Genomic DNA, 27,474 nt, shown 5'->3' with positions numbered 1-27,474 from the left:
CTGTGAGCCTTGTGAGTATATGACAGCTCTCATGTTTGACATGAAATCACGCGAACCTGTAGCCACGCCCCCCTCCTGTGGTGGTCCAATCAGCGCGGAGCACAATCGCCAAGTTGTTCCTGGAACGTCATCAAGATTCTGGTGACTGAAGATTACGTGGTGAAGTTAGTTAGCCGGTTGCTAACCCCGACAAAAACAGCACACACAGATGTAACGCCTGGAAATATATTTGCGTTAACCGTGCATTTCCATGACAATAATCATCAGTTCTTTCAGAGTTTATGGAGTTTTCACGGTAGGTTCACGATTGTCTGTTCTGTTGATTTAGTAATGAAGATGCACGAGAGCTAACATTAGCTAGCTTTGTTTACAATTATCTCTTATTGCTCCGCTTTGCGTTTTTTATTTGACAGCTGTGTTTAGATGTTGGCATGCAGTGGCAGCATGTGATGGACAAATGGGTTTGGCATCAAGCTTACGTGTCATAATCAAACCTGACACTGGTTAGCTTACTACAATGTAGCATATCAAGCAGTGTAAACATTGAGTCTTTTTGATCATGTAGTCTATTCTAAAACATTGAAACGCATCAGAATTTGGTTTTATGGGTTGATATTTGTATTTAACTCTACAGTATTGCTTGAAAACAACGCATATGCTTTAAATAATTCATTAGTTGAGTGTCAGTATAAGTATAGTACTATTTTTGGACATTTATGTCACTTCCACTAACTATATAAACAGGAGTATATACACTGTCTAGTATCCAGGCACATATATATGCTAGAAAGTGATATACTAAGCAATTCCCTAATAAGAAGCACAGCAGGCTTATTTTATTCAGAAAAGCATCTGCTGGTTAAAATCCTTCTTTGATTGTATTAGTGTGATCACTAGACCAAGTGAATTTCTTCTGCTAATGTAATTCTAGTGATGTGATTGTCTCCACAGAGTTAAGGCAGCAGAGAGTAACCCCAGAATGAGATCTGCGCATGTCGTGGATATAACCAGTTCTGCTTTGCAAAGTCCCTAAAGCGTCCCAGAGAGTCATTTAAATCATTGCTTCACACACACGGCTATAGGCTACATCTACACTACGGAGATGTTTGCAAAGTTGAAGAAGAAGCTGGCAGAGGAAGCCGCCACTGCCCCTCGTTCAGGCCGCATCCCTCGCTCCATGAGCAAAGAGTCCATCACTTCTGTGGGCGCAGATTCAGGGGATGACTTTGTGAGTAGATCTTTCTCTTTATACTTTTGTGTAACTCTCAGTCCTCATCTTTTTGCGATCTCATATCTTCATTGTGCAGTTATGAATCTTTGTGGTGTTTAGGCCAATTAAGTTGCTTGGTCTGTTGCAAAATTAAAAAAAAAAAATTGTTAAAAAATACTGTAAAAACCATCATATTGTGAAATATTATTACAATTTAATATTGTAAGTTTTCTTTAAAATATTCTTTATTCCTGTGATGGCAAAGCTGAATTTTCAGTATCATTACTCCAGTCTTCAGTGTCACATGATCCTTCAGCAATCATTCTAATATGCTGATTTCTTGTTATCGATGAAGAAAGTTCAAAAGAACAGCATTTATTTGAAATAGAAATCTTTTTGTAACATTAAAAATGTCTTTGGCATTTCTGATCAGTTGAATGTGTTGAATGAGAGTGAGTGTGTGTGTATATATATATATATATATATATATATATATATATATATATATATGACTTCAGATGCAAAAGCCTCTAAGTGCCATCTGTAATTTTCTTCTAAAATGAGCATTTTTATCAAGCTTGTATGTTTAGGTTCAGTAATTTCACTTCAATGTCAGTTAATAGGTCCTTTTCATTGCCATTAAAGTGAAATAACTGAACATAAACATAAAAGCTTGATAAAAATACTAGAATTTTAGAAGAAAATTTCAGATGGCACTTAGAGGTTTTGCATCTGAAGTCTTCATATATATATATATATTTATACATATATACATACATATACTTACTGACCCAAAACCTATGAAGGGTTGTGTATATTCTTGGTCAAATAGAGATTATGCATTAACCTAATTCTACAGGATATTTCTCTAATGCTTGTCTGAATGGTGGTACATCTATTTTTCCCCAAAAAGTTATTATTGTGAAAATTGTTTTCAATTCTAAACTAAAACCTTCCAAGTCTAGTAAAGTACCAGCTGACACATTTTGATTGGTGGACATAGTAAATACCTAAATATTTCCTATTGGAAAAGCAGCATGGAGCTTGTAAACAGCTGTAAGGTTGTTCCTGTTTTAAATGACTGTCTTATCTACAGTATCCATTCTAGTGAAAGCCATATGACTGTGTACTGTCTGTGTTTGTACAGTGCTTCACCAGAGTAACCTGGTAGTATGTCTAAGTTTATTACTAGAGGGCTGTACCATGCTGCTTTATAGAAAGTGCTAAATAATATCACATGCTTTGACAAACCAGTGTAACCTGACACTCTTGTCCTCTAGCAATTAATGGCAACACACTCAGGGTTAGGTTCAGGTTGTCTTTCGCCCTAAATAATTAAAGCTGCAGCCTTCAGGCTTGATGGAGAATGAGAGTATCAATAACAGGTCTAAATCAAAGCCACACTTATAGGTGTTTTATCAAGAGAAACCAATGGATTTGGACCCCAATGTAATGTAAATGTAAATGTTTTAATTATTAAAGTAAAAACCTAAATGATTCTGCATGTGCGCAATTTAACTTTAGGATATTTCTTTTTAATATAAAATAAATATTTTCTCCCTTTTGGCTTATATAGTTCTTTTGAGGGATGTGCGATTATATTAGTAATTTCTCTTATATTAGTGTTTTGTGTTTTTCTAATTAATTGCCTAATTTGTATATTTAATTGTTCATGCTCTTTTCCACTATTTTTACATTTAGATGATATTTACTGTCATCTCATGATCAAAGTTAACATTTAAAACCCTATTAAAGGGTTAGTTCGCTCAAAAATGAAAATGATGTCATTAATTACTCACCCTCATGTTGTTCCACACCCTTCGTTCATCTTCATTGTTTTTTTTATCCCCATTGAAAGCAATGTAATTACCACATTCAAGGTCCAGAAAAGGTTAAAATAGTCAACACGACTGAAGTGGTTCAACCTTGATGTTTTGAAGCAAAGAGAATACTTTTTGAAAACAAATAAAAAATAACGAGTTTATTCAAAAATCTCCAATGAATGGCGGTAATTACGTTGCTTTCTGTGGGGGATAAAAACCTCTAGGATTTCCTCAAAAATATCTTAATTTGTGTTCTGAAGATGAAAGAAGGTCTTACGGGTTTGAAACGATGTGAGTAATTAATGACAGAAATTAAATTTTTGGGTGAACTAACCATTTAAATGTAAATCTCAAAATATATATCCATTTTCTTACTGTACATTATAATTTTTGCTGCTTAAATTCACTTGCATTTTAAAACGGTTGATTTTTATTTTTAGTGTGTTTTAATTTTTACACACAATACCATAGAATTTTAATCTGCCATAACATTTGAAATGATACAAAAAAAAAAATACTACAAATAATATATAATTGGCGATCAGTATTAAATGGTAAATCGGTAAATAATAAATAATACTAATCAGTATTGGCCAGAATTCTAATACTGATGCATTTCTAGTTTTATATATATATATATATATATATATATATATATATATATATATATATATATATATATATATATATATATATATATATATATATATATATATATATATATATATATATATATATATATATATATATATATATATATATATATATATATATATATATATATATATATATATATGTACAGTACAGTACAGTCCAAAAGTTTGGAACAACTAAGATTTTTAATGTTTTTAAAAGAAGTTTCGTCTGCTCACCAAGGCTACATTTATTTAATTAAAATACAGTAAAAACAGTAATATTGTGAAATATTATTACAATTTAAAATAACTGTTTTCTATTTGAATATATTTCACAAAGTAATTTATTCCTGTGATGCAAAGCTGAATTTTCAGCATCATTACTCCAGTCTTCAGTGTCACATGATCCTTCAGAAATCATTCTAATATGCTGATCTGCTGCTCAAGAAACATTTAATGTGTACAATTGTACAAAATATGTGTGTACAATATTTTTTTTCAGGATTATTTGATGAATAGAAAGTTCAAAAGAACAGTGTTTATCTGAAATCTAATCTTTTGTAACATTATAAATGTCTTTACTGCCACTTTTGATTGATTTAATGCATCCTTGCTGAATAAAAGTATTAATTTCTTTAATTTCTTTTCAAAAAAATAAAAATTCTTACTGACCCCAAACTTTTGAACGGTAGTGTATAATGCTACAGAAGCTTTGTATTTCAGATAAATGCTGTTCTTTTGAACTTTCTATTCATCAAGGAATCCTGAAAAAAAAAGTACACAACTGTTTTCAACATTGAAAATAATCATAAATGTTTATTGAGCAGCAAATCAGCATATTAGAATGATTTCTGAAGGATCATGTGACACTGAAGACTGGAGTAATGATACTGAAAATTCAGCTTTGCATCACAGGAATAAATTACTTTGTCAAATATATTTAAATAGTACACAGTTATTTTAAATTGTAATAATATTTCACAATATTACTGTTTTTACTGTATTTTTAATTAAATAAATGTAGCCTTGGTGAGCAGACGAAACTTCTTTTAAAAACATTAAAAATCTTAGTGGTTCCAAACTTTTGGACTGTACTCTATATATATAATATTATATATATATATATATATATATATATATATATATATATATATATATATATATATATATATATATATATATATATATATATATATATATATATATATATATATATATATATATATATATAGTGCTGTGAAGATGATAAATGTGTCTTCATATATATCTTTTGCTTTCAGGCGTCTGATGGCAGCAGCTCCAGAGATGACGTCTCTTCTCAGATTCAGCGCAGAAATGATCAAATACGAAAGCTGGAGGCCAAACTCTCAGGTATCGCCAACACAATACATTGAAACTCATGTAAACACAACAAGAGAAAGAGACTGAAAGAAGGGAAAAAAACATGAAAGGCCAACGTGACAAAATCAGTGAGAAAAGGAAAAACTAGAAGCAGGTTGTTATGTGTACACCCTTCTCATCTACCACTCTTATGTGGCGAATCTATTTCAGTCTGTATTCGGATACCTTTAAACCTTTTATACCTTTTGCCACAACGGAACTGTATAACGCACATAGCATTTGACAGATTTGCCACATTCAAGTCAGGCATGAATGCAAATGACTCCACTGTAACGACCTGGAAAAATCTGCATAAATAATAGATACCTGGCTCTCACTATCAGCCTGTCATGGTATGCAGTTACACATAGCCTGATCTAGAAACTCCCTTAACCCTAAATGAGCAGTGCTAGATAAGATGATTGCATAATTGACCTGATCAGGGATGATGTATTAGTTTAAAGGTCAAAGGTCAGCTGAAAAGGTAGCTGTCTCTGTACAGCCTCATAGTCAGTCTGGTTTTCTCATCTCAGAAAATCATTGTTTTTCCCTCCATTTGTTTATCTTCTCAATCATGTTTATCCCTTTGTTTTCTCGTCCCTGTTTTTGTCCCTCCTCCCACCCTACCCGTGATCCTCCCCCTCATCCTCCTCTGCCTCCCTCCGGTCGTGTGTTTGTGTGTTGGTATCCCATTCCCCAACCCTAGACTACGCTGAGCAGCTTCGGCTAATGCAGAAGACCAAGGAGAAGCTTGAGATTGCATTAGAGAAGCATCAGGATTGTACGTACCGTTCTTTTCCTCCCATTTTCACCTCTTCCTCCTTTTGGCTTTCTCTCCTTTGCTGTTTTCCATTCGTTTGTCCGATGCTTTAACACAAACATGTATTCTGGCTACACATGATCAACTTATAGACAAGTAAGGTTGGTTCTTCATCAGAAACCAAAAAAAGAAGACTGTTAAATGTTTTATCACATACCTCTTGGTCTGGGTTCTATGTAAGTTAAGCTCTATCAACAGCATTTGCAATCATGAACATTACCACAAAAAAATTATTTCTACCCTCAGTTGTTTAAATAAGCTGACATGTGACTACTAAGGGCTGGTTCAGACGGAACACATTTTTGCTTTGAAAAAACGTGAGACACATGGCAGTGGAACTGAAAAAAAAAAGCAAAGTCTGGAAACATGTTTTTTAAAAGTTGAACTTCTTTTGACTTGAGCACTGCATATTTTTTATTTTTTTTTGCAGTTTTTTTTTTTTTGCAGTTTTTTACCCCCAGGGCATCCAAGATGTAGGTGACTTTGTTTCTTCAGTAGAACAGAAATGATGATTTTTAACTCCAACCGTTGCGGTCTGTCAGTCGTATAATGCACGCCAATGGGAACTTTGTCTATAAGAGTAAAAAAAAAAAAACATGCACAGACAAGTCCAAATTAAACCCTGCAGCTCGTGACGACACATTGATGTCCTAAGACACAAAACGATCGGTTTGTGCGAGAAACCGAACTGTATTTATGTCATTTTTTACCTCTAAAACACCACTATGTCCAACTGTGTCGTTATTTTATGTGAAAATAGTTGGGTAGATGAACACTTGATGTAGCTTTACAAAGATAAAGTCAGCAGCAGTAATAATAATAATAATAATAATTTAATAAACTATAAGAACAATATATTAATATAATACCATTTGTAACCGGTCACATCCCTCAGTGTTTTTTTTTTTCCTCTCTCTTTTATTTTTTTGCTTAAAGCTGAGGGATGAGTCAATGATTCTTTTTGGTAAATTAATCAATAAAATGCCACAAATGCTGTTGATGGAGCTTGACTTGAACCTGGAACATTCTTTTAACCTCTTGCTTTGGGAGTTTTCCATGCCTGGGAAAAATGTGTCTTTGGGATCATGGCATTTGAGTTTTAAAGGTGAAATCTATTGAGAATACTACTCTACATCCACTAAAGTCCTTATGACATAATTTTTATGACATAATTGTTTTCAGCAAGTGTAGATTGTGCTATAGCAAGGTAATATAAGATTCTATTTTGCTCAGAAGTGTCATGATCTGAAAGCACAGACCCCATTTCTAGACCCAAATTAAGAGGATAAATGCACTGATTACAATTGAATAATAATAAATGCATGTACTAACAATGTGTTTTACAGCTTTACTACCAAGGATATCTGGAAATTATATAATGTTGTTGTTCAAATCATTTAATGAAAATGTGTGGTTTTTTTGTCTCTAATAACATTTAATGCAACACTAACAAAGATAAAATTAATATGTTATGTATTGACTTTACGTATATTAAGTCTAACATTACCATCTGTGATAACACCTAACCACTGAGTTACAATGTTGTCTGTTTTAAAGCGGTTTTAAAAGTTACAGGAATATTCCGGCTTACTTTCAAAACATTTGAATTACTGAATATTTCATTCATGTGCTCTAACAAAAAAATGAGCTGCAAATTTCTGCTTTTAAACCCTACAGCTCTCTTTTCTGCTAAGCTTCCATTGTAAGTGTATTAACTATTAACATGTTTGCTGTTCGTTTACACACACCGAGGGAAGCATTTAAAGCATTGTCTGTGGAAAAGGACTGTTCACCACAGATGCGGTCCGTAGGCATTATGTTGAAAATGATCTGGTGATTACTTCTCTGAGAAGGATTTCTGAAAGATTGAAGCTTTTGTCTTATTTTTGTTTTCAATCAGCATCCATGCGCAAACTTCAGGACCAGAACGAAGCTTTCCAATCCAACAGGGCCAAGATGGCAGAAGGAATGGCCTTAGCATTAGAGAAGAAGGACCAGGAGTGGATGGAAAAGCTGGCTTCACTGGAGCAGGTAAAGATGCTTTGTGACATACTGGATAAAGTTGCTCTGATTAGTGTTTTGTAAGTGTGCTTTGGGTTAAAAGCATCTAATATCCTAATAATTTATGATTGTTATGTCCTCTTTCTCTCAAACAGGAGAAGTTGTCACTGACTGCTCGGTTAGATGAGATGACAGAGCAGAGTTTAAGTCTGTTCCAGAAGAGAGATGACCTGGATGAGCTGGAGGGCTTTCAGCAGCAGGAACTGGCTAAAGTCAAACACATGGTGAGCACATTCTTTTATAAGTTGGATATAGCAAAAAACATACTTCGAAAAATTACACACATCAACTTCCTACCATTTCCTGCATTACTTAAAGGTGCCATCGAACGTTTTTTTTACAAGATGTAATATAAGTCTAAGGTGTCCCCTGAATGTGTCTGTGAAGTTTCAGCTCAAAATACCCCATAGATTTTTTTTTAATTAATTTTTTTAACTGCCTATTTTGGGGCATCATTAGAAATGCGCCGATTCATGTTGCGGCCCCTTTAAATGCTCACGCTCCCTGCCCACGGAGCTCGCGCTTGCCTTAAACAGTGCATAAACAAAGTTTACACTGCTAATATAACCCTCAAAATGGATCTTTACAAAGTGTTCGTCATGCATACTGCATGCATGCATCGGATTATGTGAGTATTGTATTTATTTGGATGTTTACATTTGATTCTGAATGAATTTGAGGCTGTGCTCCGTGGCTAACGGCTAATGCTACACTGTTGGAGAGGTTTATAAAGAATGAAGTTGTTTATGAATTATGCAGACTGCAAGTGTTTAATAATGAAAATAACGACGGCTCTTGTCTTCATGAATACAATAAGAAATGATGGTAACTTTAACCACATTTAACTGTACATTAGCAACATGCTAACGAAACATTTAGAAAGACAGTTTACAAATATCACTAAAAATAAATCAGTTATTATTGCTCCATCTGCCATTTTTCACTATTGTTCCTGCTTGCTTACCTAGTCTGATGATTCAGCTGTGCACATCCAGACGTCCTGCCCTTGTGTAATGCCTTGAACATGAGCTGGCATATGCAAATATTGGGGGCGTACATATTAATGATCTCGACTGTTACGTAACAGTCGGTGTTATGTTGAGATTCACCTGCTTTTCGGAGGTCTTTTAAACAAATGAGATTTATATAAGAAGGAGGAAACAATGGAGTTTGAGACTCACTGTATGTCATTTCCATGTACTGAACTCTTGTTAACTATGCCAATATAAATTCAATTTTTAATTCTAGGGCACCTTTAGAGGAATATTTAATCTAAAACTAAGCCATGTCAGAAAACTCATTCATTGCACTATAGACAACAAAAACAAATTGCTCCCCAAGCATTTAAGCAGCCTGATCATAAGTGGGCATTACTTCTGCAGCTACTGAGGCGAGAGGAACAGCTGAGTCAGCGGGAGAAAGAGCTCAAATTGAGAGGAGAGGAGCTGAACACGGCGAGACTGACGCTGAGTCAAACCCAAGACAAGCTGTATGAGCTGGGAGAGGAACACGAGGAGATGTGCAGGATCAACTCGCAGCTACAGGCTCAAAGGTGTGTGAGAAAGTATAGAAGAACTTGACTTCCTTAAAGGGATAGTTCACCCAAAAATGAAAATTCTGTCATCATTTACTCACCCTCAAATTGTTCCAAACCTCTATCAATTTATTTTTTTCTGCTGAACAAAAAGGAAGATATTTTGAAGAAAGTTTGTAACCAGGCCACTTTGGAGCACCATTGACTAGGAAAAAAACTACTATGGAAGTCATTGGTGCCCCAAAACTGTTCAGATTAACACATTCATCAAAATATCTTCCTTTGTGTTCAACAGAACAAAGAAAATTATACAGATTTTGAACAACTTGGGGGGGAGTAAATGATGATAGAATTTTCAGTTTTGGGTGAACTATCCCTTTAACCCATATAGGGTATTTGGGGTCTGCACAGAGCCCAAACGACGTTTGCTCAAATGAAAAAAAAAATGTTCTCTTTGTCCAAATGACATGAAACTTTGTATAGTTGTTAACACTTTCTAGATCTACAAAGAAAAAAAAATTGGAGTGATATCTTGTTTTTATGTTAGTGTAAAAAAAAAAAAAAAGAGTCACACTCAGTGTCTTCGGGGTCTCCACAGACCCTAGGCAACAAAATGTAATTTTGTAACAAAATAATTGTTTTTTTAAAAAACAAATGTAATTTTACTCTGTTTATTAATGTTTTTACTTCATATTTGTGCAGTTTTTGGAGGATTTGTCATATCATTTAAATTTATATAAATAAATAAATATATTGTTTTTTTAATACAAAAACAGCTTATTATGTAAAATTCACTTTATAAAAGACTCACATTTCAAACTTTCATTCATGGGGATAACATGGATAATTTGACATGGTTTAGTGTAAGATTTTTGCCCATCTTTTGGAAAATGCAGTTTTAAAAGTAAAAAAAAATATATCACTTTTACCAGTAGATGGCTGCAGAGCTCCACTATTTGCTATGTGTTATTTGACTGACTGAAAGACATCTTTTCACAAGTATTTTTCAGTTGGATTTATATCTAAATATTATGAAATCACAATTATGACAATAAAAGACAATAAAAAATTACTTTTTGTTAAAGTTTAGCATTTTTTTGTACTGAAAAAAATACGTTTTTCAAAAATGTTGATTTTTCGGATGAATTTTGTCCATTTTCTAAGTGGAGTCTCATCATAATGTAACTATTGAAAAACTGATTTTTTTCATTACAAAAAATACTAAACGTTGACAAAAAGTAGCCTTTATTGTTATAATTGTGATTTCAGAATATTTAGATATGAATCCAACTGAAGAATACTTGTGAAAAGATGTCTTTCAATCAGTCAAATAGCACATAGCAAATAGTGGAGCTCTGCAGCCGTCTACTTGTAAAAATGATAGTTTTTTTTTACTTTTTATAACTGCATTTTCCAAAAGATGGGCAAAAATCATACACTAAACCATGTCAAAATATCCATGTTATCCCCATAAATGAAATTTAAAAATGTTGATCATTTATAAAGTGAATTTTACATAAAAAGCTGTTTTTGCAAAAAAAATATTTTTTAATTTATTTATATAAATTTAAAAAATATGATAAATCCTCCAAAAACTGCACAAATATGGAGTAAAAACATTAATAAACAGAATAAAATTACATTTGTTTAAAAAACACAAAAAAACAAGTATTTTGTTACAAAATTGCATTTTGTTGCCTGGCGTCTGTGGAGACCCCGAAGACCCTGAGTGTACTTCCCAAACGAAGACCGCACAAGGGTTAACACCAATGTTTGGACGTGTAAAATTAGGTATGATTTCATTTTATCAAATATCAGTGCTCTTCAGACTTAAAAATAGCAGTGTGCAAAATCTTCCTTCTGAAAAAGAGATTGCAGTCAGATTATTCTGTGCATCTGTGGAGTTAGCTTATTTCTTCCAGTTTTTAGAAAGCACAGTTTTGTCTTTCTGTCTCTCTCAGGGATGAGTTGTTGAGTGAGAGAGCGGAGGCTGAGAGGAGGGTTGTGGATCTGGAGAGGAGAGAGCAGGAGTTACAGGAGCTCATCCAGCAGGTCTCACAGGATTTCCAGAAGGTGAACACTTGACAACTTTCAGCTCATCAATACAGATGACGCTCAGAAGCCAAGAAGGTTACTTTTGGGAGCATAGTCACTACTCCATTATAAGTGTTTTCACTTCTCTCACTTTTATTTATACATCATATTTATACATTTATGACAGTGGCGTAACATTGCTCATGATGTATTTAATGAAGAAATCTTTTTGTATTATTATTAAAACTACTTGTATTTTATCTTTATCTTATTGCTGACTGTTGTATAAATATTGCAATCTGACTGCAATCTGTTGTATAAATATTTAAACCCTTGCTTTCACTTACATAAATTGTCCCTGAAGTAACCATACACTCCTGAAGAAACAGTCAATGAGTGCGTTTACATTCACGCTCTTAACCCGATTACACTTGATAAGCCGACAATTAATGTGGTCATATAAACATGTTAACCTGTTTTCCTTTATCTGAGACAAGGTCATAAAAGGCTTAAGCATAAACCGATTGCCCCAGCTAGATTTTTTTCTCTTATGCCGATTTTGCCCAGCATGTAAACGCATTAACCTGCTTTCTGTCGGCTTATTGAAGTGCGCATGTGTGACAGGAACGCGCCCTTACTGAGGATTTAAGCGCATCCAGAGAGAGTAAATGTTTTGCAGTAAGGGAGGAGGAAATATATCACACACTCAGACTCTTTGTTGACCCAAAGAATTATAAAAATGTGTTCTCATCTTGTGCAGCAAAAGTAGAAGTCAAAATGCTGCATCTGTAACTGTATGAGAGGATAATATATGAGCCGTAAGTTTCCCACTGACATGTTTCAATACTCTTCTTTGCTTTTTAATGCTTTTATTTAACATCACAACTGACATAACAAAAACTCTTGAGTCAGATATGCAAATTATTACGTTTTGACGTCACTACCGGGAAATAACCTGATTTATTAATAAACGAATTTAAAAGCATTTTCTTGTGTTTTCGGGTTATTGGTTTGCATGTAAACCCGGACAAAAGGTTATTTCAATAAGCTGGTTTTGGCATACTGGTGTGCATGTAAACATGCTCAATGTCTGTTTAAAGAAACTGGAAAATGTTTTTCAATATGTTTTCCTTGAATGGTATGGTAAAAATCATTTCCACATTCTGTTGTTTCTTTTGTTTGCTTTTCAGGCACAAAGCAATGCAAAAGCATTAGAGAAATCAATGGAGCATCTCCAGTCTGAACACAATAAGCTCAAGCTACAGCATGAGCAGCACAAGAACAAGGTCTGATTGACACAACAAAGAATTCATTGATACTAATAATGTAAAGCAGTCACTCACATTTGCAAGTGAAAATTGCTGTCTGAGAATGTGTTAAATTATTCGGGCGCACATGAGAGTAGCACCCAGTCAAAACCTCTAGGCTTTAAAATTACATCAGAATAAACACTTCTTAATTACCCTATCTAATATGCAAATTGCATTTATCTGCTTTCTATACAATTCCTTTTTATATCCAAGTTGTTTTTTAGTGTGTCAAGGTTAAGATGGTTTTAACAATGCATATTGAGATCCTTGTGCTTCATTCCCTTTCATTGCACTCCATATACCAAAAATGTGTCCTGTTCCTACGCCCTGATGCTAAATTATATATAGTGTGTGTAAATGGATTGACCTATATGCAGCTCTGTGTTTCATTTCTTACTTCGTTACAACTCTTCATACCGTACTGTGATTGGTCAGGTTGCAGTGACAGAGGAGGAGCGAGAGCGTCTATTAGCTGATCTGCAGGAGAAGGCCGCCTCCTTAGAGAGAAGACTAGAAGCAAACTACTCTCAGGATGAACACCTACAGGAACTGCTCAAAGAGGTCAGAGGACACATATGTATACATGCCTTTCATCTTACTGCACTTTCAGTCATCTAATTTCCACATGTCGTGTTTGTGTGTGTGTAGAAGTCTTCATTAGAGCAGAGGTTAGAGGAGTCCAGAGGACAGTTACTGGAGGCGAGAACAAATCACACCACAGCAGTCAGTTCACTGGAGGACCAGGTAAACCGCCAGCATCTAAACTCATGCCCTGCTTGACACTATTACATAATGTTTTTAAAATTATAATTAAAATGAAATAGCCTGTATGTATGTGTATTTAATGTGTTTCCTTTCATGTTATTTTTTGGTTTCAGTAAACACTTTATTACTTGCATTCGTTTTTTTACGCAAAACGCATTATACTACCATTTAAAATGTTTTTGATAGAAGTCTCTTATGCTCACTAAAGCTGCAATAATTTGATCAAAAATTAAAAACTGTAATATTCTGAAATATTATTGCAATTTATTGCAACTATTTTCTTTTTGAATATATTTTAAAATGTAATTTATTCCTGTGATTTTAAAGCTGAATTTTCAGCGTCATTACTCCAGTCTTCAGTGTCACATGATCCTTCGGAAATCATTCTAATTTGGTGCTCAAGAAACATTTCTGATTATTATCATTGTTGAGAACAGATCTGCTGCTTAATATTTTTGTGGAAACCATGAAATTATTTTTTTTTTTTTAGGATTCTTTTGATCAATCGAAAATTTTAAAAGAACAGCATTTATTTGAAATCTTTATAATATTATAAATATCTGTCGCTTTTGATCAGTTTAATGTGTCTTTGCTTTTTTTAAAGCATTATTGTCTTTAAAAAAAGTCTTACTGACCCCAAAACTTTTGAACGATAATGTAGAAAGTATTTAAAGAATCCAATAAATGTATTAAAAAAAAAAAAAAAAACAGAATTTAATCATTATTCAAATTAGGGCTGGGCGATATATCGCATGCGATTGTCACGCGCATTTTGTCAGTGAAGCCGGTTCCCTGATTGCCGCTAAATCGCCATCACCTGCTTTCAAATGAAGCAGCATTTAATAGACAGAGCCATAGTTCACTGTCAAGCTACGCAATATCGCGTTCATTATCGCAGATGAATCGCCTTCGATATTGAACGCGATATTGCGCAGCTTGTCAGTGAACTACGGCTCTGTCTATTAAATGCCGCTCCATTTGAAAGCAGGTGATGGCGATTTAGCGGCAATCAGGGAACCGGCTTTACTGACGAAATGCGCGTGACAATCGCATGCGATATATCGCCCAGCCCTAATTCAAATCATATTTCATTGTTAATTGAATCAAATTGAATTTACAAAAACCTTTTGGAATGAAGTCAAAAATCTATGGATTGTGAATCAAATTGATTCACTGTACTGTACTTAAATTGTTTTATACAGTTATTGTACTGTAATAAGATTAATCTGGATCAACACGCACATTGCACAATTTCTATATCCTAATTATTGTTAATGTAATTCATTTTTCCAGGAGCTCATTGCTTCTAACGTTCAGTTCAACTGCTAACAGTGATTATAAATTAATTGCCTAAATTATTACATTATTTGCTAACTGCATTCTTTAAATTGTAATGTTGACATGCATTCTCTGTAAAGCTGCTTTGAAATGATATGTATCGTGAAAAGCGCTATACAAATAAATGTGAATTGAATTGAATTGAATTGAATTGAATTAATTCAGTGACAGAATTCCTGTTTCTCATTGGTTTCCAGATCTCTCGGCAGAACGCCAGCATCACAGATCTGCAGACTCTGATCAAGCACAAAGACGACTCATCCAAGGCTTACAGAGAGAGGACGGACAAACAGGTGAGAACGCTGTGATTCTCCAGTTAACCCACACATCACATGACCGTGGCTGAGTGATCTGAGTGATGTATGTATGTGTGTGTGTATTCTGTCAGATCTCAGATCTGGAGCAGAGGTTGGCTGACTGCACTGAGAAGATGAAGAGTCTGCAACAGCAACTTGAAGACAGTGAAACGCACACAGAAAAACTGGTACATTATATCAGTCAAAGTCTCATTGAACATCCCAATAGCCAGATCTGTTCATGGGTTTGTCACACCTACCAATTTTTTTGATGAAATGTCGCCCTCTTGTGTCAGAGATCTCATACTTGCATTAGACGAGGAAAAGATATTGTAGTGTTTAGGGTTATTAAAAAATGGGTTTGTCAAACAGCTCAGTCTTACAAGTCAGCTTTATTGTTAATCCTTAAAGTCCCTTAAGCTTTGCCTTTTAGAGTTTTGACCTTTGACCTTTACCCTTTGGTCCCATAGCATATGGAGTGGACAGAAGAGAGAGAGCGACTACAACAGCAGGTCTCGACACAGAGACAGAGAGGCTTGGAGAAAACAGCCAGACTTGAGGAGGAACTTCTCGCACTACAGAAGGAGAGAGAAACCGAGGTCAACAAGCATCAGGACAACCTGGTGTGTGAAACATCACTAGTCTTTCTTTGACTATCATAAACTCATGGGAAACATGGGAACATTATTAAAAGTTTGTCTGTTGTTTGTGTCTATCTCTCAAGCGGTTACTGGAGGAGGAAAAGGCCTCACTGTTGAAGAGCAAAGCTGAGATTGACCGCACCGTAGAGAGACTAACAGCAGAAGTAGAGCAGTCTAGAGTGAGAATCATCTACTGCATCTGCACAAACATATTCACTATGTAACACTAGCATTCAGAAGTTTGGGGTCGGTAAGATTTTTCAAATGTTTTTGAAAGAAGTCTCTTAAGTTCTCCAGGGCTGCATTTGTTTGAACAAATATGTTGTTTTTTTGTTGAAATATTATTACAATTTAAAATAACTGTTGCTGTCCTGTGATGCTGTGTATTTCTGAATATTCAGCATGATTACTCTAGTCTTCAGTGTCACATGATCCTTTGCTGACTTGGTGTTCAAGAAGCATTTCCTTTATATTATCAGTTTTGATAAAGTTTTTATTGACAGTATTTACTGTCAATAAATTAAATGCATCTTTGCTATGAAACTATTAATAATAAAAAAAAAACTTACTGACCCCAAACTTTTGAAAGGTATCTGTTTGAGTTATGTTGCTGACCAATGTAGTATTTGTGTTACAAATTTGTTTGTTGTCACAGGCGGAGATGAGCAGCAGACAGACGGTCAGTGTTGAAATTGCCAAAGCTCTGGAGGAAACCAGAAAACAGAGGGAAGAACTCCAACAGCAGGTTAATTCACTGGCATATTCAAACATGCATACATTTTTTTGTTCACTCATAAAGTCATGTACCTGTTCTTGGAACTTAACTTATTGCTTGTCTTTTATAGGTCAGCAAAATGACAGAGTCTCTTGAGAAGGCAGAACAGGAAGTGAGTCGTCTTTCCCAAGATTTAGGGACAAAGGAGGAGGAAATAAGCGCGTTGAAGGAAGGTAAGCATGCAGCAGGACAGGAACTGGTTTAACCCCTCCAAAAAAAAAAAAAAAAAATACTGTTTTGGTTACACATTTTAGGGCCAGATTTTCTAACAGCTTGCGCCATCGCAAACCCTCTTTTGGCATTAAAAAAAACTACTGTCGGGATATACTAAAAACACGCAGTGCAAAATTAGCACTGATAAGTCATGGGCTAAGTTGTTTTTGCAGCTGACCTTATTGCATATGCATTTGTAGGAGTTTCCCTTTCAGAAGCAAAATTTATGGGAGGAGAGTATTTAAATGAATCATGCAGTGGGATTTACTAATGTTTGTGCTAGTCAATTTACTAGTATTTGCGCCATTATTTAAAGTCCAAAAAAAGCATGTCTTAACCCAGCGGTTCCCAAACTGGGGTACGTGAGGTGACAGAGGAGGTATGTGAAGAAAATGCTGAATGTTGCCGTTCATTTAATTCTTCCCCACCTTAAAATAACATTAAAACCGACCATATATTTTCTAACAGGCACAATGCCGTAAATGCATGACTACATGAATGCATAAATACATCCAATCAAAATACCACATCTTTTGCGGTCAAATCTGACAGCGTCCATTTCCACTTAAGCAGCATGCATATGGGTGCATATAGGTTGTGTGCAGAGTCTGCTGCCTTAGCAAATCACGCTATGTTACTGCCGTTCTCGACAATGTACCTTTTAGATTTAGACCAAAAGTAAGGTTGTTCAGTGAGTGAGTCAGATGTTAATTCAGTTACTGCTTTGACTGATTCAGTGGGTTGGTTCAGTGAAAAATTTGTTACAAAGATTTAAAATCTGGACTACAGTCATAATGTTTTTGAGTTCTGCACTACAGATTAGATCCATTGATGCCAGAAAAGTTTGTGCTTTATAATGGTTTGCATTAAAAAGCTTCTGTTTCTTATTGTGTGTGTTTGTGTGTGTGTCAGAGCTGAAGGCAGCCCGTAGCAGTCTGTCTTCTCTGCAGACTGAGTGTGAGTCTCGTCGTATGGAGGCTGAGGAGAGAGAGCGACAACACAACTCTCAGCTGACATCACTTCAGCAGGAAGTCCTGACACAAACACAACAGCTCTCTTCTTACCAGTCACAGGTTGGTGTTTGCTTTTACCCACCTGAGCTGCCTGTTGCTGTTAGATACATTGACTTGCCAATTTGATGTTTTTGTATTTACACATCTCTTTGTGTGTGCAGGTATCTGATCTCGAGGGTGAGGTGTTGAGATTGACAGCGCAGTCACATGCAGACGAGTGTGATGGTGAGCAGAACGGGACGGTTACTGTAAGTGATCTTGACCAGTTACAAAAGGACAATAAAGACCTGGAGCAACAACTGGCTGAAAAGAACAAGGTGAGAGCAAACAAAACCAATGAAATGAAAGAATGTCAGTTCTAAGAAGAGCAGAGATTTTAAAGTGCCCCTATTAAAGTGCTTTTTTTGGATATCAGCATTCATTTTTTTTGTAATATAGCGGTTTAAGGTAAAAGGTCTGCAGAGTTTCAAAGGTCAAAGTGCTCAACAAATGGAGTTATTGTCTCCCAAAGGAATGAACCTAATCTGAACTACCTGAAACGAGTCGTTAGTAATTCCAGTCTTACTTCCTGCTCAAACCTACGTAGGTTTGTAACAATCTGACACCATTGTTACTGTTCATATCACTGTGTTTACAAGTGCCGAGGAAGCTCGAGCTGAAATTCAGATATGGTAATGGACGTTTCATTTTCCGACACATGCTGTAAGTGGTAGACCAATCACAACACACTGCCATCTGACCAATAACAGCAGAGTAGGCTCTCAGAAAGGAGGAGTTTAAGAAAGACCGAATCCTTGAATGAAATGAAAGTGTTTTTTGACCTTCCATGTAAATCTATTGTAGGAGACCTGTAAAGCAAACAGGAGCCTTAAAAATGGCATAATAGGGGCATTAAACATTTTTGTCAAAAATTATAAACTTGTAATTACACGTAAGAACTTAATTATATGGAGAACATAATTTACAGCAATACATTATTTAGAGAATGTTTTTATGGGGGTTAAAATGTAAGTACTTGTCTTTAAAGACAACATAAAAATTGTCTAGTTTCATTGCAGACCATTCATTCATACATATTATTGTACATGTAAAAACAGTTGTAAATAAGTTTTCATTATATTACTCTTTACCTTTGAAACAAATTTACTGCCATAACCAAGCCTGCACTGGAGGCAAAAAATTATATTCACCAATAATATTACCCTATTTTAATTATAATTTGAAAATTGTATATTCTGTTGCACTTGACATTATAATGCAAGTAAAAAATGTTTGTAAACAAGAACATTTTGTATGATTTTGTTTGAATGTAATATTCAAAACAATCAATCACAATTTATTTTAGGTGTCTTTAAGTATTATGTACATACAAAAAAATGGGTACAATGTACATAGTGTGTTCATGTATTGTAAAACATTTTTGCTGCCATTGAGGTGGGATATGGGTAAGGTTAGGAACAGGTTTGGTGGTAGGGTGGGTTAAGGGGTAAGGGAAGGGTCAAGAGTGTAATTAAAGATGAAGTTACAGAAATTAATTACAACTGTAATTTCATGCAGGTCATTTTTAAATAAGTACAATATACAAACATGTAAAGTCAAACCTAAATGTATTCAGACACCTTGAACATTTCATTCATTAATACAGTTTATTCACTATAGTTTAATAAAATATGATACAATCTTAGAGTTAAACTGTGTCATTAATTAATCTTAATTATGTCAGATAACACTTAAGTAAAACATGGTCAGGTCAAAGTGTCTGAATAATTTTTGGTTCCAAATTTGTTTTTACTGGTAGTCCACTGTATGAAGATTTTTGGGGTATAATATGTCAGTTTATTTTATTTTGCTATCCTCATTTACATAAATGAACAGTAGCATCCTGCACCCACTAGTAAAAATATATCAGAAATGTCTGAATAATTTTTGGTTTCACTGTATGTACACATTGTATCAAATGATTAATTTAAATGTTACTACATAGTAGTTAAAGACGCTTAATATAAAGTAGGACCAAACAATCTACTCTATTTATTTAATTATTTATTTATTTATTTTTGGCAGACAATAAAGCAGCTACAGCAGAGGCTTGCAGAACTGAAGAGGACGCTACAGAAAGAGCTGGTACGTGTGTTTATTCAGATGCATTTGTCTATGTATTGTATGGAACACAGCCCATGTCAGCTGTCAGTAAACATTTCCTCACATGTTTATGCAACAGAAACTGAAACCAGATCCGGACTCTGAGATGAAGGAGAGACTCCAGGAGGGAAGGCAGGAGAGATTGGCCGACAAGACACTCTCGGAGACACAGATGCCCACCACAGCTCCAACTCCAGCTCCAGGATTCCCTCAAACCCCAGGCCCGCCTCCCATCACCTCCAACACCACAGTCACCAACAGTTCAGACCTCACCGACACAAGGGAGATCAACTTTGAGTACCTCAAACACGTGGTGCTGAAGTTCATGTCATCTAGAGAGGCAGAGGTGAGGGCTTGAACAGTATCTGAGCTGTTCAGATGACATAAAAAAACAATGTGCATTACCATTCTGAAGTTTGAGGTCAGTAGAGGTTTTTTTTAATAGAAATTAATACTTTTATTCAGCCAGAATGCATTCATTTGATCAAAAGTGACAGTAAAGAGAATTATAATGGTACAAGGTTCTATTTCAAATAAATACTCAAATTATAATAAGTGATAGTAATAAGAAATGTTTCTTAAAAGGAGCTTCTCTGAAGGGTCATGTGACACTGAAGACTGTCACATGGCTGCTGAAAATTCAGCTTTGCCATCAAAGAAATACATTACATTTTAAAATGTATTCAAATAGTTGTAATTCAGATTATTGTAGGCACAGTGTACTATAAAATGTTTTTTTGGGACATTATTTACCCTAATAGTACTCTTATTACTATCCAGTTGGTATGTGCAATTGTGCATCACTGATTTTTAAACACTAGAGAGTCATCTACTCAACTCCAGACTAGTGTACCTGTAAGTGATGCTTGAATGAATGCTCCAATGAGATGTTTCCTCTCTCTGAGTCTCTCTATCTATTTGTTCAGGCTTTCCAGCTCATCAGAGCCGTTTCTGTACTTCTGCATTTCACAAAAGATGAAGAGGACATGCTAAAACAGACTCTGGAGTACAAGGTGTGTAAGAGAAACAAATCTTTGATGGTATGATGGTAAGGTTCTTCTGTACCCTCATCACACCTGGCAGCTTTCTCCTCCGCACCCGTGAGCTAACTAGGCCACTCTGCTAAGGCAGCTAACAATGTGGGTCAGGATATCTGGCTCACCGCACTGAATCAAACCATTAGCACTCAGTGACACGGTCAGGAATAGCAGCTGGCAGGTATTTATAGCTCGACCCAACAGCAGTGCTGGAGAGCAGGGAAAGCACTGCACATCACTGTGCTACATTACACTCGCTGCCCCTTTTCAATGGTACACTGGTTTGTGTAGAGTTGTGGAAAAGTTTTTTTTTATTATTTTTTTTTTTTAATAAATATATATACAGAAGTTTAACTTTTTAACAAACAGATTTAGAATAAACAGATTTAGGGATGTACATATCAACAGTTTTTTATATTTTTATTTTTTTATTTAATGATTATAAAAGCAGAATATTATCAGGCATTTATTGTTCACTTCAAAACTGAAACTGTAGATTGGAGTTGTTGTGTTAATACTGTTTCTAAAAGCAGACATCATAGTATCAAAAAATCTGTTTATATCATATTAGTTACTGGCCAAAACATTATAACAAAATAATCAATTAAATAATCCACTATTGGCTTTAAAAAGGTGATTGAATTATTAAATAATAATATTATTCATGTTAATAATAATTGATTGAAAGTATTGACTGTTATTCACTCTGAAGAATGTGTTCATTAATTACATTGGTTAATTTAAACAATAATCCATGGATGGGTCTATAGATGGATGGATCTATAGATGATGGATGGATGGGTCTATAGATGGATGGATCTATAGATGATGGATGAATGGATCTATGGATGGATGGATGGATGGATGGATGGATGGATGGATCGATGATCTGAATGGATGATGAATCAATAGATGGATCTATAGATGATTGGATGGATTTATAGATGGATGGATGCTTGGATCTATAGATGATGGATGGATTGGTCTATAGATGGATGGATCTATAGATGATGGATGCATGGATCTATAGATGGATGGATCTATAGATGGATGGGTGGATGGATGGATCGATGGATGATGAATCAATAGATGGATCTATAGATTGGATGGATGGGTCTATAGATGGATGGATGGATGGATCTATAGATGGATGATATATCTATGGATGGATGGATGGATCTATAGATGATGGATGGATGGGTCTATAGATGGATGGATCTATAGACGATGGATGGATGTATCTATAGATGGATGATATATCTATGGATGGATGGATGGATCTATAGATGATGGATGGATGGGTCTATAGATGGATGGATCTATAGACGATGGATGGATGGATCTATAGATGGATGATATATCTATGGATGGATGGATGGATCTATAGATGATGGATGGATGGGTCTATAGATGGATGGATCTATAGACGATGGATGGATGGATCTATAGATGATGGATGCATGGATCTATAGATGGACGGATCTATGGATGGATGGATGGATCTATAGATGGATGGGTGGATGGATGGATGATGAATCAATAGATGGATCTATAGATGCATAGATTTATAGATGGATGGATGGATGCATGGATCTATAGATGCATGGATTTATAGATGGATGGATGGATCTATGGATGGATAGATGGATGGATCGATAGAGAAATAGAAGAATGGACATATAGATATCAAAACTAAAAGAAAAAAAAAATCTAATACAATTCCTGAATTTCTATTCCTAGTCACAACATTCAGCAAAATATCCCGTTCACTGATGAAATGATTTTTAAACGTTGTGTTTGAATGAAGCACTGTTTGAATCTAATGTTTTGCGTTTGTGTTTTAGATGTCGTGGTTTGGTTCCAAGCCCACACCCAAAGGAATCATACGACCTTCCATCTCAGGAACCTCAAGTTGGAGCTGAGAGACAAAAAACATCTCTGAGACAAAGTGAAAGAGGGAACAGTGAATGATCACAGTAGGAAACTACTGATGTTTGAAGAGAACAATTGCTGACTCTGCAGTTTCAATCTCTGCCTCAACAGTTCCTATGTAGCTCATGCCCTTTAAAGAATGGGACATAAAAACAACTCTGTCCATTTTTCACTAAAATATTGCAGGGACTAAAAACAAATGCTTTATGAACATCATCTTTCTGTGAACTGGGAGTTTCATCTTTTAAGCAATGGATAAATGACAACATCCGTCTCATTAATGTACTCTGTATTTTCATCCGCTTTCAAAAAAACTACCACTGCTGTTTCCAACATCCTTCAACTGAAGATCTTTCAACGCAAAAATGAGTTTTTTTTCCATTTACTTTTTTTCTAACACCAGTTTTGCTTGAGCTGGTGTTCAATCATATCTTCCACTCCATTTCATGAAGACTATAATCATCTGCCCCTTTTCCTCTAGTACTGGACGTCAATGAAAATCAGGAATGGGATGTCATAAGATATATACGGTTGTGATTTTGAATATGTGGAAGCATCTTACTTTAATCTGCCTTGTTTATGTGTAAATTCTAATTACGTACATTCCATACAAGTATTTATATATGAATACCTGTATATAAGTGATGATTTATAAATCAGTGGATACTTAAGTTATGTTTTTTGGTCATCATACACATGCATTAGTCTCAATGCTGTTCATGAGTGTGTATGTATATGTGTGAGATTCTTCACTGTGGGCTTGAAACTGTAACATAGAGGCATATATGCACAGACTGAGGAAACGAGCATGCATGCCTTATACTGAATGCTTTGATTGTACTTTGGTTCTGAGTGTATATTGAAGCATTTGAGTACACTTGAAGCCTTAACATTCAAGGCTAAATTACTAGCAACTGCATTTATATTTCTCTGAGAACAAGTCAATAGAAACATCTCTCCATTTTACCTGTGAAAACCAAGTTGTTTTCAGTCAGAGCCAGTGTTTTGCTGTCAGAACGATGTAATTTTGTGTGTTTTAACACTTTGAAGGCCACATCAGCACTAAGGTTATCCATTCTAAATGACAGACTCTTCTGGTAAAAACAGCTGAATAGAGCTTTGAATATCCGTGCGTGATGCTTAACATGTGTTTCCTGTTTTTAGAAAAAGAAACCCAAAGAATTTCTGTTTTATGTAAAGACTGAAGAAATTCCTTCTGAAGCTTGAATCAGCTGACGCAGAGAATTTGTTGTGCCGTAAATGAAGGTTCTCTGAAATCCTATTGGAAAATGCAGATAAAATGCCCTGTGTGTGAACGGCTTAGAAAGAAATGAGATGGAAGATCCATAATGCACTTTTCTACAACTGTATTCATGTTTGTTTTGATGTTATGATACTGTAGCCATCACGACAGTATCCATTGCCTCTGCTTTCAGCAAAATACCACTACATCCTTATTTCGGTTTCACTTCATGGTATGTCAGGAATATCAAAACTTGATAAAAAAATTAAAATCTTTCTCAGTGAGTTTTAGTCTGAAGACTCGTTTGTGCTTTTGTGTGGTTACCAGTGCTGACTTGTATTTTTGTTGTAACAGTGGATCTGAAAGTGATGAGACAATCATTTTTGAGCAGAACTAATGGATCAATGATTAACGATGAACATTAACATTCAGTTTCACTTGAGAGATTATAGATTAGTTTCTAGGTGACTACTGCATACAGGCCACATACACACTTCAGCTAAATTTGTATGTCAATTCACCTTTTAGAGCTTTATTCCCGTTCTATACACACAAAGTTTAGTCATTTACCGGAGTGACAACTGCATTCTACAAAAATTCTATGCACTGTGCACAGAACCAATCCGAACATCTAGCTGTTAAGGATATATTTAAATGTGCACCAGTCTCTCTTTTGTATGCACAAGAAAACCACAGGGAAAGAGCCTTTACATACGGTACGTTTGCATGTCAACGATGTACGAAAAATAGAAAAGATGACAAAGTCGTCAATACGATCCCCGTTCACACGGATCTGTGAAAATGATTAGAAATGCTGTATTCTGCATGCCAGGCCAGTAGTTGGCGATGTCACCTATAGACTGCATGGTGTCACCACTTTCACATTTTGTAGTTTAAATGGAGATGACAACGGTATAGTTTTCAAAAACTTGCACTTTGGGGGTATATACATGACACCATTTTCAACTAAAAACTGAATTTTAATATGCGTTTTGGTCATTCATTTACACGACAGAACGCAACAGTCCTGAAAACGCATAAAAAAAATGCAGTTTTTAGTTGAAAATGGTGTCATGTAAACACCCCCAAAGTGCAAGTTTTTGAAAACGATACCATTGTCTTCTCCATTTAAACTACAAAATGTGAAAGTGGTGACGCCATGCAGTCTATACGTGACATCGCCAACTACTGGCCTGGCATGCAGAATACAGCATTTCTAATCATTTTCACAGATCCGTGTGAATGGGATTGTATTGACAACTTTGTCATAGGTTTCAACAGGTTTCAAAGTGCAAGTTTTTGCAAACCATACCGTTATCGCTTGCACTATGAAACCCGTTTTCAAAAGTTTACGTTTTCAGGCTTCCGAAACGCTGTTATCGTGTAATCGAACGACCAAAATGCATACAAACTTTTCAGTTTTTAGTTGAAAATGGTGTTGTGTAAACACCCCCCAAAATAAACCTAAAAGAATCCAAGTGCTATTATATTGAAAACAAGACCAAAATAACGCAACCCGCACTTTCCTATTTTGTTAACTCCATAAACTTGATGGCTTTATGAGCCAAGCCCTTATAACATAAGCCCTTAGAATGCTTATAATAATATGGACATGGCAACACTGCAAGAGAGTGCTCTACAAAGCAGCCTTCCAATCATATACAAAACACAAAGCTTCTGTTGATGAAGGTTTAGTTAAAATAGCATAACAGAATGAGTCTTTGGTTGCTTTGTGTTACTTTGGTCAAAAATAGCAGATACCAAACATTCAAGACGCCAGATTTTCAATAGTGAGTCATATTCCGTACACAAACACAGAACTTTAATTTAGGTCCATTATTTAGGGCCATTCCATTTCAAATGTTTGTCACTTCTGAAACTTTTTAGTGTGTATGTGGCCACACAGAGGTAAACAATTTATTCTGTGACAGTGTGTTAATTGTCTGGCTGTACACAATAGTGCATTGACATATTATGTGGCAAGTTGTTATTGGTGTTGTTATGGTATCACTATACCATGAGGCGCCATGTGGGTGGATGGGGGGGTTTGGGGGGGTTGTAACCAGGAACATTGTCCCAGTCTCTATGATGCCCACAGCCTCGAATATCAGTATTAGTATTCTTCATATTAGGATTCAGGAGTAAAACAACCTCCAATCCTGTTTTTAGACTTGATGTGTAATAATCCACATTCTGTGACATGAATGATGACTCAAATCACATTTTTTGAGGAGAGATACAGTAAACTATTACTCTTCTAACTGAAGAGTAGGCTAAAAGGCCATATCTAGGGGAACCATTTTAAAGACACTTGTATAGGTAATCCAGGAAAACCATATTTTCCTCAAAAATTAATTAAAATTATACAAATGTAATTGCAATTGTAAAGGCAAGCCTATGTGTCTAAAAATGATGTCCCTGAGAAGTATATCAAATGGGTTCCTACACATTATTCGTTTCAAAATTCCACACTTTTTCAGACTTAAATTTCCAAACCTCTCACTTTTTTTAGACCATATTTAACATAAATGGTTCAAACAGCATTATATTCAGCATTACAGTACAGTACAGTTATCAGTTTTTGTTGTTTTTTCATTGGTTTTCTCAAAGTGATAACATGCACTTACATGATAAGAAACCTAAAATCGCTTTATAACCAGCATATATTCACCTCTGTCACATGAGTTTGATACTGTAACTGTGGTTTGATGTTGCAAAATCACCAAACAGCAAAGTACAGTCTGATTTAGATTATCGTTTGTTCCTTTATAGCACACAGACATTCTTATGGTAAAGACAAACTTAATTTATTAAGTTGTGTTTGGCAATCAGCCACTAAACGATCACTATGCTTTTACCATCTCGCAATTCGAGTTTACATCTCGCAATTCTGATATTTATATAATTGCATTATATAAAGTTGCAATTGTGAGTTATATAGTCAGAACTCACAATTCTAACTTTTTTCTGGCAATTACGAGTTTATACCTCGCAATTCTGACTTTTCTCAGAATTGTCAGATATAAACTCACAATTGCGAGATATAAACTCACAATTCTAAGAAAAAAAAAGTCAGAATTGTGAGATATAAACTTAATAAAACGCGATCAGATAATTCTTTATAACTCGCAATTATGTTTATATCAGAAAAAGTCAGAATTGTGAGATAAAAAGTCACAATTACCTTTTTTATTTGTTATTTAGTGGCGAAAACAAGCTTCCATAGAACTAATCTAATGACCAAATAGATATGAAAAAAAAAAAAAGAAATA

General features: G+C 35.1%; 1 protein-coding gene across 2 annotated transcripts; it reads left to right on the top strand.

Moving 5' to 3' along the window:
* The first annotated feature begins 118 nt into the window (after nucleotides 1-118).
* Nucleotides 119-24,486, top strand: golga1 (golgin A1). 2 transcript variants are annotated; one of them, XM_048210484.1, is made up of 23 exons: nucleotides 119-295; nucleotides 952-1,228; nucleotides 4,949-5,039; nucleotides 5,755-5,829; nucleotides 7,769-7,899; nucleotides 8,025-8,153; nucleotides 9,312-9,481; nucleotides 11,425-11,536; nucleotides 12,688-12,783; nucleotides 13,243-13,368; nucleotides 13,456-13,551; nucleotides 15,108-15,203; nucleotides 15,299-15,394; nucleotides 15,677-15,829; nucleotides 15,931-16,026; nucleotides 16,503-16,592; nucleotides 16,693-16,795; nucleotides 17,748-17,908; nucleotides 18,010-18,165; nucleotides 19,913-19,972; nucleotides 20,070-20,336; nucleotides 20,917-21,003; nucleotides 22,872-24,486. In XM_048210484.1, exons 2-23 carry the CDS (start codon nucleotides 1,103-1,105, stop codon nucleotides 22,947-22,949), a joined length of 2,595 nt encoding a protein of 864 aa, XP_048066441.1. In that variant the 5' UTR covers nucleotides 119-295; nucleotides 952-1,102; the 3' UTR covers nucleotides 22,950-24,486. The 2 variants fall into 2 exon arrangements, with proteins under 2 accessions (XP_048066441.1, XP_048066442.1); XM_048210485.1 differs by lacking the exon at nucleotides 5,755-5,829.
* The last annotated feature ends 2,988 nt before the right edge of the window (nucleotides 24,487-27,474 follow it).

Source organism: Megalobrama amblycephala, linkage group LG12, assembly GCF_018812025.1.
Source record: "Megalobrama amblycephala isolate DHTTF-2021 linkage group LG12, ASM1881202v1, whole genome shotgun sequence".
NCBI classification, from domain to species: Eukaryota; Metazoa; Chordata; class Actinopteri; order Cypriniformes; family Xenocyprididae; genus Megalobrama; species Megalobrama amblycephala.
The sequence above is the reverse complement of the archived record's forward strand: the minus strand, read 5'-3'. Positions and strand labels throughout refer to the sequence as shown.

What these genes read in the sequence shown, in the direction of transcription:
- golga1 (XM_048210484.1), top strand. Translation starts at nt 1,103, where the DNA reads ATGTTTGCAAAGTTGAAGAAGAAGCTGGCAGAGGAAGCCGCCACTGCC. An exon ending in TCAGTTCACTGGAGGACCAG is followed by an intron (nt 13,552 to 15,107) that starts GTAAACCGCCAG and finishes ATTGGTTTCCAG; the next exon opens with ATCTCTCGGCAGAACGCCAG. An exon ending in CAGAAGTAGAGCAGTCTAGA is followed by an intron (nt 16,027 to 16,502) that starts GTGAGAATCATC and finishes TTGTTGTCACAG; the next exon opens with GCGGAGATGAGCAGCAGACA.